Here is a 12,500-nt window from a genome sequence, read left to right as displayed (position 1 = left end):
TTGATTGTTTTTTATTATCTTCTACCTTTCTTTCTTCTGCTTTTTCTCACTATTATTTATAATATAGTATTTTACCACCAACCCCCCAGCCTCTCTCCCACTTCCACACATTTCACTGTCTCCATGGTAACTGTCTTTCCTTCCACTCATCACTTTTCTTCTCTCCATCCCTCTGTCCTCCTGTGCACTCAGTAGTAAGTAGGTCACTTCATAAATTCATCTGACCTGTTTACAGCTAGTAGTGTTGGTAGAACTGGGTGCTAACTCTCTATGATGAGTGCTGTGCTGCTACCACCATCATCATCACCATCACCACCACCATCACCGCACCATCATCATCACCACCACCACCACCATGCTTTTTGTCATTTCAAACATATATAGCTGTTGCAGTACACAGTGAAATGAGACAACGTTTCTTTAGGACCCTGATGCTACATAGTGGTTACATGGTGGTTACAGTGATGGTAGATCTGTCTTTGTTGACCGAGCTACCATCACAGTAACCACCATGTAACCACCTTTACCACCACCACCATCACTACTACTGTCACCTCCTCATCACCACCTACACCACCAGCATCACCACAGCCACTATCATCACCACCACCATCACCACCATCACCACCATCACCCCATACCACATGACTTCTGAACCTGAATCAATCTCACCTGCGCTTGCGCAGTTTGTTGTTCTCGGTCTTGAGCACGTGCAATTTCTTGGCGAAGCAGACGACGATCATGAAGAGCAGCAGCACAGTGAGTGCCGAGGCTCCGATGGTGATGCACATGACCTGGAACTCGGTGATGACGGACTCACAGCGAGTTCCTTTGTGCCACACGTAGTCCTGAATGTTACACCTGAAAAACATGGCAGAGATAAAATAACTCACAGCAGATATACAGTACAGACACAGATACATATCTAAATCCCTCCATGCCCACAGTGACCAGTGATTTGTCCTGAGGGTCACAGTTGTGTGACTGATGCAGGGTGGTGTGAAATTTGGACTCTGCAGCTGTTAATGTCCTTTGACATGAAGTCAATATTATAAGTGTTAGAGTCAGAATTTTACTGTTATCTCTTACTGTTTGTTCAGAACTTTTTTTATATTAAGAATTATTTTTCTATTATATACAATTCTTCTGGTTGGTTGGCTTCTTTTTAGCAAAAACCAAACATTGTGACACACACACACGCACACACACACACGCACACACACACACATCGCTGACATTTCACTTTCATAAACAGCTCAACACCACACAACCATAAAAGGCCTGATAGCGTCTGTGTATGTTTGTGTGTGCGTATGAGTGTGTGTGGGGTGTGTGTGTGCGTATGTGTGTGTGTGTATGTGTGTGAGTGTGTGATTATAGTGTGTGTGTGTATGTGTGTGTGGGGTGTGTGTATGTGTATGTGTTTGAGTGTGTGATTATAGTGTATGTGTGTGTAGGGTGTGTGTGTGTGTGTGTGTGTGTGTGTGTGTGAGTGTGTGAGTGTGTGTACACACACCTGAGGTCCACCCCCCTCTTAATAATTGTTTATGGTGAAACAGGGGGAACAATTCCATCTTAGACAGTGGCTCAGGTCCAGAACTAGCAGCTGAGTGAAAAGTGTCTGATCTCAGAAACCGTCTGACTTTTAGATCTGACTTTGAGTCATGTGACTGTAAGGAGTGTAACATTGTGTGTGTAACATAACACAATAAAACACCTCGCTCTCTGCAGCAGATGGACAAACACAGCTTTGGATGATTTCTGTTTTGTTACCCTGGTTACCTGTGTCATTATAGGAACTGCACACACACACACACACACACACACACACACACACACACACACACACACACACTTTGGCTTGTCTCTATGCTGGCTCACAGCACCTAATGTGACTCACTCTCTCTTTTTCTCTCTTTCATTCCTGAACACTGTTGTTTCTTTTCCACATTTCTGATCTGCATGTCAATGGAAGAAAAGAGTCAAAGGAAAACCGTGCACATGCACTGCATAATAACATTAGCGTTAGCTTTAGCATTGCTAACTGACTGATGGCTGGGGTGAAATGTTTGCAAAAAAATTGCAATGCATTCTGAACACACACACACACACACACACACACACACACACACACACACACACACACACACACAGCTGGCAGGAGACACTAGTGAGCATTGTGAGATTATCACAAACACTGAGACAGTTTTTATACCTTTTATTATATATCCAGTGTTTTCACCCCCACATGATATTATCTGTGGCACCATAAGCAATGGCACTGTGGCACTGAAATAAAAACTTCACAGTTTTGTCCTAGAAACGTTAAGTTACTAATAGCATTGGAGCTATAAGGATAACAACAAGTGCAATCCACAGTCCAGCATCTGTACTGTACACTGGGGGGATTAAGATGATTATATAGCATGTAATTGGTATATTTATGAACTTATTCTATTTTATTAAAATAGAATGCATTTAGAATAATACTAAACCTGCAGCTATCAACGTCTCAAGCTTCTCCTTAAGTTCTTCACATTTGCCAGGCAGAGCTGCTGTATAGATGAAATTAAAGCACAAATGCTAAAGTTAAGGGGATAGAAGACAGGAATGCAAACAAATCATGAAAGCTGATTGGTCATTTGCCAGAGTGACGATCAAAACAAACAGACTTAATAAGAAAAGTGATGAAGCACAATTTCAGATAATGGAAGTGGAGTTTAGATCCATCTGTCCTCAGAATTAGCTGATCCTAACCTAATCTATGAGCCTTCATAACATACTCCATTTATAGTCTTGTACTTAGAGCATCATGTAGTTTGTGAATTTGTTCTGTAACCAGGACCGGCTGCAGGGCGATGAAAACAGACCAGACTGATGAACCTTATCTACAGCTCAGCCTGACTCTGAGCTCACTCAGCTTTGGCAGCGAGGTTAAGTTTCCTAATAAAGTTTCTCTATAAAGCATCCGGCAAAACATTTGGATACTTTATTCAGTCCGTGACGCAGGTTCTGCCCTCCAGCAAGCCCACGTCCTCAGAATCTGCATAAACAACATCTCAAATCATCTGAGAAGACTGAGACTGCTTCTTGCCTAATCCTAAATAGGTATATGTGTAGGATTAGGATGTTTCCTGGGTCACAGAGCTTCTCCACCAACACAGTGCCTCGTCTCGAGTCTGAAACCTCCAAAAACACATTCCAGACCAATAAATCTGCTGCTCTGGAACCAATGATACAGTGACATCAGGATCCAGAGGGTGAGGCAGCACTCAAGTTCAACGCTCATAAGACATGAAACATGACTTAATGCACGAGATCTCGGAAGTGATTTTACTCTAATCACCTGGGATCAGTTCTTTAGTCAGTGTAGTGTTGCACACACTACACACTACACAATACTTTACTGCTGCAGTGGAATTCCTCAGTGGAGGAGAAGCTCACTAAGATGTCAGGACAATGCCAACATGGTCAATATGGATAACTACCACAACCTTATGGACATATAAAGTTCATAAATAATTCTGTGCATATAACAATGTGTATAAATATGTTTTGTTGTTGCCACTGGTGACAATAAAGGATGTATTTATGTGTTTCACTGTGCTCCTGTCACTCGACGGTGTTATTTAGGACCCCACCCACTTCAGTTATATTCATCCAGATGCTGATCTTCAGTCTGAGAGACATGTGAGTGCTTCTGAGTGTGTTTTTCTTACCTGCAGAAGACTCCATTTCCTTCCATCACAAAGCACTGGCCCCCGTTTAAACAGTAATTTGGGATCGTATCGCACTGAGACTTGCAGGTTCCGTTCACAAGCACAGAGCCCATGCGACACCCAGCGCTGCTGCTCTTCCCCAGTTTATTATGGTTAGTGGGTGAATCTCTTTCACGAGCAGGAACAAAGGGGTTTGGGATGTGTGGATGGAAGGTCCTGGGTGGAGGTGGTGGAGGTGTGGTGGTCAGATCGTTGTCGTACTCATCGGGCTTGGTGGTGTCTTCTTCTGAGGAGGGAGAGACAGTGAGGTAGTTGTAACTGTTGGGCACCGCCCAAGATGTCGGGTCTCGACCTTGAAGCTCATGGGCTGTAGGAGACGGAGGGACGAATTCATTACCACGGGATCTGGTGTCGAGGAAATCCACCGTGAGGGACTCGGTTTGAGACGAAGAATAGGACGGGAACGAGGTCAATGTAGTTTGAGGCTCCTCACTCTGCAGGTCCGAGTCTTGAGTTGCATCCAAATCGAACACCGTAGACTCCATTTTATCTTCATGCCAGGGGCTCTTAGTAGACATACTCGAAAGATCCTTTTTTGGCACTTCGGGCAGAAGATGGTCAGTCTCTGCAGAGTCAAGGCTGAGTTTCTGGTCCTCGGTTATTGTCTCTGTAGGGGACGGAGTGGAAGTTAGAGGATTTTCGTCTTCCTGAAGTCCACTTCCGAGCTCCCCTCCATCTCTGGGTTTGCGTCCAGAACGGAGGATGAGGAACATGTTGCTGACCGGTTCGGACATCTCCTGGTTCGGCTTTGCTCCGTCACTTTCTCCTGCCACAGAGGTCGAGTTTGCAGACTCAGTCATGTTTCCCAGCACAGAGTTAGCTGTGGAAGGGAAGGAGATGGAAGTTAGCTCATGCTGAACTGTTCCTATCAACATGTGCTGCAGTTAGAACAGGACAAATAATCTTTACACAAAATTAGGAGTAATAAGTGACACTAACTGTACACAAAAAGTAATACAGGATAATGTGATTATTATAGTGAGGGTGTATTACTGTGTGTGTGTGTGTGTGTGTGTTTTTGTGTGTGTTTGCTTATAGTGAGTGTAATACTGTGTGTGTGTGTGTTTGCTTATAGTGAATGTAATACTGTGTGTGTGTGTGTGTGTGTGTGTGTGTATGGATGTGTGTGTGATTATTATAGTGAGGGTGTATTACTGTGTGTGTGTGTGTGTGTTTGTGTGTGTGTGTGATTATTATAGTGAGGGTGTATTACTATGTGTGTGTGTGTGTGTGTTTGTGTGTGTTTGCTTATAGTGAGTGTAATACTGTGTGTGTGTGTGTTTGCTTATAGTGAGTGTAATACTGTGTGTGTGTGTGTGTGTGTGTATGGATGTGTGTGTGATTATTATAGTGAGGGTGTATTACTGTGTGTGTGTGTGTGTGTGTGTGTTTGTGTGTGTGTGTGTGATTATTATAGTGAGGGTGTATTACTGTGTGTGTGTATGTGTTTGCTTATAGTGAGTGTAATACTGTGTGTGTGTATGGATGTGTGTGTGATTATTATAGTGAGGGTGTATTACTGTGTGTGTGTGTGTGTGTGTGATTATTATAGTGAGGGTGTATTACTGTGTGTGTGTGTGTGTGTGTTTGCTTATAGTGAGTGTAATACTGTGTGTGTGTGTGTGTGTATGGATGTGTGTGTGATTATTATAGTGAGGGTGTATTACTGTGTGTGTGTGTGTGTTTGTGTGTGTGTGTGATTATTATAGTGAGGGTGTATTACTGTGTGTGTATGTGTTTGCTTATAGTGAGTGTAATACTGTGTGTGTGTATGGATGTGTGTGTGATTATTATAGTGAGGGTGTATTACTGTGTGTGTGTGTGTGTGTGTGTGTGATTATTATAGTGAGGGTGTATTACTGTGTGTGTGTGTGTGTGTGTGTGATTATTATAGTGAGGGTGTATTACTGTGTGTGTGTGTGTGTGTGTGTGTGTGTGTGTGTGTGTGTGATTATTATAGTGAGGGTGTATTACTGTGTGTGTGTGTGTGTGTATGGATGTGTGTGTGATTATTATAGTGAGGGTGTATTACTGTGTGTGTGTGTGTGTGTGTGTGTGTGTGATTATTATAGTGAGGGTGTATTACTGTGTGTGTGTGTGTGTGTGTGTGTGTGTGTGTGTGTGTGTGTGTGTGTATGGATGTGTGTGTGATTATTATAGTGAGGGTGTATTACTGTGTGTGTGTGTGTGTGTGTGTGATTATTATAGTGAGGGTGTATTACTGTGTGTGTGTGTCTGTGTGTGTGTGTGTGTGTTTGCTTATAGTGAGTGTAATACTGTGTGTGTATGTGTGTAATTATTGTGAGTGTATTATTTTGTGTGTGTGTGTTTGTGTGTGTGTGTGTGCCTCAGTCTTCACTGACAGCTTCAGCAGATCGTGAGTGTAATACTGTGTGTGTGTATGTATGTATGTGTGTGTGATTATTATAGTGAGGGTGTATTACTGTGTGTGTGTGTTTGCTTATAGTGAGTGTAATACTGTGTGTGTGTTTGCTTATAGTGAGTGTAATACTGTGTGTGTATGTGTGTAATTATTGTGAGTGTATTATTTTGTGTGTGTGTGTGTGTGTGTGTGTGTGTGTGTGTGTGTGTGTGTGTGTGTGTGTGTCTTCACTGACAGCTTCAGCAGATCGTGAGTGTATGAATCAGGAATGTGTCTGTCTCATTCTGCTCGTTTAAATTAAAAGCAGATGACGAGTGTGTGACAGCAGGAAGTCCTCCATCTCCAGAAGGACCAAAAATGTTCAGATGTGTTTGCTCTGGGTTTCATTATAGACTGGGAATCAGAGAGATATTATTTCAGTGACACGTCTAATAAAATGAGATCTCTGAGGATTTTACTCCAGCGTGTCTTTAGTGACTCCAGACTCAAGCTAATTACCTCAGTGAGAAGAGTGTGTTAATGGCCACGTTATGAGCAAACGAGCTGTGACTAACTGAGAGAAGATAAAGGAGAAGAATAAAAACTAGCACTAATTACTTAAGGTTTTATTTACAGGGTGTGAGATGAGAACTTCTCAAAGCTATTGTGATCTTCAGCCTGATGAACACTATCATCAGACGATTACGGTAACTTTAGAAAGACCATTTAGAAGCTCATTTAAATGTGGCCCATGTCTGATGAGAAAAAATCTGATCTAAGCTGTTTACACTTATCCAAGACATTGTCATACATCACCTGCATTAGACCCAGCTAAGGGGTGTGGTCTAAGCCCTGAAGGCGGGGCTTGTACATTAGAAGCCGTCACTTCGCTGAGCTTTGATGAGTCATGTTTCTGAGTGTAAATATTTACACCAACCTAATGCTAATGTTAGCCTAATGCTACTCTACACCACATATTAATAATTAAAGAGGTTATATAAACAAGCATTGGGAACTTAGTGCTGCTTTAAATATGTAATATTTCTCCTATGTTGTGCTACAGATGATGGAGTGTGTATCCAGCTGTCTCATTTCACTCTCTCTTTTCTGGCCATTGTTACACTTTCATTCCTGGAAGCAGCTCTGTTCCCGTCCGAGTCGAGGTGCCAGTCGAGTCACAGTTCTTTACTTGTGTTTACCACCAACCGAACATAACAGTGATGTCAGTTTTTGTGCTCACAAATATTTGTGTTAAATGTGAGCTGAGTGGATTTTAGCAGGCAGCTCAGGACCCACCATCTCATTCAACAACTCTCACACAGAACTGTGCACAAAGGCGTTAAAAAGCAGGGGCCTCGCTGTAGCGCTCTCTGAGGGGCGACACAAAGGTGTCATTGTAAGTCTGATTTCTCTTAGAGGGTCGGACTTTGATTTGCAACAGAGGCGTATACCTAATTCCTTAAACACACACACACACACACACACACACACACACACTCAGAAACCAAGCAACAGTACAGACATTGGAGTTATGATAAACACTGATGTGTTTGTTTCCCACTGTATTCCTGCTCTTCATCACAGCATGAGCATGAGGGTTCGCGCGTGAGGGATCGAGCGTTAAGGGTTCAAGCATTAGGGTTCGCGCGTGAGGGATCGAGCATTAGGGTTCGAGCGTGAGAGTTCGAGCGTGAGGGATCGAGCGTTAGGGTTCGAGCGTGAGAGTTCGAGCGTGAGGGATCGCACGTTAGGGTTCGAGCGTGAGGGATCGAGCGTTTGGGGTTGAGCGTAAGGGTTTGAGCGTGAGAGTTCGAGCGTGATGTTTGAAGGATACAAAGGAAACAGCAGTAAAATGTACATGTGATACTGTAACAAATTAACAGTTTATTTTCAGTGATTAACCGTTATAGGAGGCGGAGCTTTGATGAAGTAATGTGGGCGGGCTTTGGAGAAATGGGTTTATTTTAATTAAATTAAGAGCAAAATGATAACAGTGAGAAAGAAGAGTCAGAAATAATGATGTGAGGAAAGACGTATGTGCTCCATCAGGAATATTCCCTAATAAATCTCCATGTGAACTCCAGCACACGTGTGTGTTAATATACAGAGCTCTTGTTATAATTAAGGTTTTGTCAGAAGTATATAAAGGTTTAAGTTCAGATGGAATAACACTGGATCCCTGACAGATGTCCAAAGAGCTGTTTCACTCAGAAACAAGGAATAAATACTAATTACCAAAACATGTTGTGAACACTGCCTAAGTCTGCAAAATCTTTTCAGAATATTAAAGAAGCTCCTCAACAAAAACATCTGGAAGTGTGACTCGTTCACAGCATTAGCTCTACTCCAGACAGCATCACACGCTCCTCAGGGTTCTTCATATGTAAGTTAAATTAAACTTGGGTTTCATTCTTCTACATGGAAACTGTTCTGAAAGCAGAGACTCTGTTTTGTACAATTAACCTTCTGATCTCAACAACACTGAAACTGCTCTGTTTAGCCAAAATGTCTTAAAAATTACACAAAAAGAGGTGAAGTGTTTCAGTCAGAGCTCTAAACACACGGTGTATGAAAGAATCTTAACACTGTGTTTGTTTGTTTGTGTGTGTGTGTGTGTGTATGTGTGTGTGTGTGTGTGTGTGTGTGTGTGTGTGTGTGTGTGTGTGTGTGTGTGTGTGTGTGTGTGTGAATAGTCGCATTCTCGTCTTCGCCTCACTGATCAACAGGTGCTGCGCTAACAGAGAAATGTGTTGCCATGGGAACTGGCTCAAAGAGAGTGAGTATGGATGAGGATACACACAAACTCACACACACACACACACACACACACACACACACACACAGAGGATGGTCAGAATAATAAAATGAGTGTTGGAGAGTTCAGATGAAAAAACACGCACACACACACACACACACACACACACACACACACACACACACACACACATATATATATAATAAAGTGATTTTACAGAACAGATAAACTCAGCCCTGCCCTTTAGTGTTCTGCTAAAAGCCACACCCCATTCTTCATAACCCATTCTGCAGCTGATGGATGATTAAGACCACCTTCTAGACCCGAGCTTGTCCATATCAGGAGTAATACATCCTTTCACAGCACACACGGGTTAATGGGCATCATCTTATTTCTGCAGCAGTGATAAGTCCAAAAAGAAAATCCAGCACCACTGAAACAAGAGTTTCCATAGCAACACGCTAAAAACTCGCACCAAAGGCTGCTAACTGCTGACTAAACCTCTCACAGCTTGCTCCAGATGTGACCCTCTGGAAGACTCAGAATCAGTGCTGTCAGTGTATGTGTCTAAGCCAGCGAGTGTGTGTGAGGCTTGAGAGGACAAACCAGATACTGAGCAAGTTCCAAAACATCTATATCGGACAAGATGGGTGAGACGGATGACACAGGTGAGGCAGATGAGACAGGTGAGTCAGGTGTCAGGTGAGGCAGGTGAGGCAGGTGAGACGGGTGTCAGATGAGACCTGCATTTCTTCACTGGCATCAAGTCTTTCACGTGTCATCTGCACAGACGTGCTTGTGGCAGCTTCACTAACAAATACTGGACACAAATAAACTACATAAAATACACTAATGTAAATACAAAATACACCCAGGGGAAAGTAATGAGCTGCTGTCAGTATGTACAACTCCACAACAACCCCATGTATAAGATCTAATTCTGTTAAACATCAACACACACAAACAATCTGTTTCATTTGTCACGCTTTTATTGCACGACCACGTGACTGGAACACAATAAACACGCAAGACAAAAGGATTTAATTAAAAAACGTCGAAAAATGTCACTGAAAATCCTGAACATGCTTTTTTTCTTTTGTCTCCATCAGAAAGCGTGGAACAAAGGACGGAACCACTGCGGACGGGGGGGGGGGGGGGGTGCTTAGGCGTTTGGCGCCAAAACACGGACAAACTCCGGTAATATGACATTAAAGCTAAATTATTTATTCGGTTTCGGTGTCATTTCACTTCGAAGAGCATGCGAAATAATTCCTAATAAAAACCGGAGCATTTCCCTCAGATCGGTGATTATCGCCCCGCCCATACGGAGAGTCGCGGAGCTCCGTTACTATGGAGACGGACGGACGGGGGGGGGGGTTACTCTAACGTCCTCGTGCAGTGTGTAACGGCACAGAGTTCGGGTAAAACCTATAGGGTGTGACGTCATCGTCGTTTTTTAACAAGAAAACAACAATATATATAAATATAACGTAAATCCCTGCACAGTGCACGTGTTCACGTGTTCGCGTGTTGTGCTATTTTATATGCTGCCTGAAAGCATACACACACATACACACACACATGCATACACACACACACATACATACACACATACACACGCACACATACACACACACATGCATAAACACACACACATACACGCACACATACATACGCACACATACATACACACACATACACACGCACACATACATACGCACACATACACACACACATACACACACGCTCATACACACACTAAAGAACAGGGAGATGTTCTGCTCGGTTCCCTCCCACAATCCTCTACACCAGCTTGTGGAATAAAGAACCCCTTCACTGTAATGTGGATGTGTCTCAGTGCATTATGTCGGGACTCATTGTTTAAGCAGCAGAATATAAGATCTAAAGCAGGTTCTTCCTCACAGGTCAGTGGGAAATTCATCAAAAGTCACCTGTCATTAAAACGATATGCTAGAAGACAAGAAACACAAATAAGGATTTAAAATGCGAATAAACACAAAGGAATAAAAACCCCAAAGTCTTGTGTGTGTAGAGCACAATGTAGAACATTATAGAACAGCTGAGCTTGTAGACCACAAAGGCAGTGGAGCGCAGTGTGATGGAGAAGATCTCTGAGCTGCCGGAGAAGCTGGACGGTGTGTCGGAATGTGAGAAAACGCTTTGTGCAGCGTTTCATTGGGTTTCACTCTCCATCTCTCCCTATAACTCTCCCTCCATCTCTCCATCCCTCCCTCCATCTCGCCCTATATCACTCTCTCCCTCCATCTCACCCTCCATCTCTCCCTCCCTCCATCTCTCTGCTTCTGTATATATCTGATCTTCTACAGAACTCTGGACTCTGCATGATGTCCTGCTCACGATTTCAGTTTATTCTAATTTCTAGATGTCTGGTTCTCTTCATCTCCACCAGCGCTTCATTAACATTCCTCCTGAACGACTGTCCGCTTTACAGTGCAGGTTTTAGGTCACAGTCTCACGCCCTGCATGTCTCACACTCTGTATGTCTCACGCCCTGTATGTCTCACTCTGTATGTCTCACTCTGCATGTCTCACACTCTGTATGTCTCACGCCCTGTATGTCTCACACTCTGCATATCTCACACTCTGTATGTCTCACACTCTGCATGTCTCACACTCTGTATGTCTCACACTCTGCATGTCTCACACTCTGCATGTCTCACACTCTGTATGTCTCACACTCTGCATGTCTCACACTCTGTATGTCTCACACTCTGTATGTCTCACACTCTGAGAAAAAAGATAGGGTGATTTCTTACCCTGTGCATCCAGCGGGATGAGCAGCAGCGCAGACATGACCGAGATCCAGCATCCTGAACAGAACCTCATGTTCCTCTTCATCCGCTCAGTTCTGCCTCTTAATAAAACACTTGTGTAATATAACACAGGGTTTATGTTCTATTCTCTCCCGGTGTCTGTAAAGGTTGTGTGTTCTCGCGCTGATCCACTCACTCTATGTTCCGTCCTCCGCTCTTCATTTCTTCTCTCTCAGCTTCTTCTTCTCCTTCTTCTGCTTCTCCTCTCGTTCTTTCGCTCCTCCTTAATTAACACTGTGATGGTATTTGCCGCGTTATTACCCCTTCCATCGCCGCACCGATAAGTCCTTGTGCAAGATGTATAAAAAAACCCACTGTGAGTTCTCCCACGCGCGTGCTCGGTCACGGCCACGAGCACGACGCAACCGCTGGATCTTTAACACAGAACCCACGCGTGCGCGCCTTAACCTTATAGACGTGTAAGAAAGAGAGAGAGAGAGAGTGTGTGTGTGTGTGTGTGTGTGTGTGTGTGTCCGTCTGTCTGCTCCCACGCCCCCCCCCCCCAAAAAAAAAATTCCCCCACAGGCGGAGTTTGTCAGCACGCGGATGTAAACACATGACATAATCATCATCATCAACATCATCATCATCATCATCATGAAAACATGCGATATTTATTTGTTTGTTTGTTTGTTTGATTGATTGTTTGATTGTTTATATTGACTTTTAAATTGTTTAACATTTAGTGTGTTTTAGTTATTTAGTTGTATTCGTTTATTTAATTATGTATAAATCTGACTCTACTTATT

General features: G+C 43.2%; 1 protein-coding gene across 6 annotated transcripts in view; it reads right to left on the bottom strand.

Annotated features, from left to right (window-relative positions):
• The window catches only part of cspg5a (chondroitin sulfate proteoglycan 5a), a 21,072-nt gene extending 8,880 nt beyond the window's left edge, over positions 1–12,192 (bottom strand). For 3 of the 6 annotated variants that reach the window (XM_060861608.1, XM_060861607.1, XM_060861611.1), the window contains exons 1-3: positions 11,695–12,191; positions 3,720–4,599; positions 673–861 (exon numbers count right to left, since the gene is read on the bottom strand). In XM_060861608.1, coding sequence (XP_060717591.1) covers positions 673–861; positions 3,720–4,599; positions 11,695–11,776 — 1,151 coding nt within the window. In that variant the 5' untranslated portion in view covers positions 11,777–12,191. Of the gene's footprint in view, positions 1–672; positions 862–3,719; positions 4,600–11,694 lie in introns of all 6 variants that reach the window. The other 3 variants (XM_060861606.1, XM_060861610.1, XM_060861609.1) reach the window with 2 other exon arrangements.
• Positions 12,193–12,500: the final 308 nt, after the last annotated feature.

Source organism: Tachysurus vachellii, chromosome 25 (assembly GCF_030014155.1).
Source record: "Tachysurus vachellii isolate PV-2020 chromosome 25, HZAU_Pvac_v1, whole genome shotgun sequence".
NCBI lineage: Eukaryota > Metazoa > Chordata > Actinopteri > Siluriformes > Bagridae > Tachysurus > Tachysurus vachellii.
This window is presented reverse-complemented; position numbering and strand designations above follow the sequence as displayed.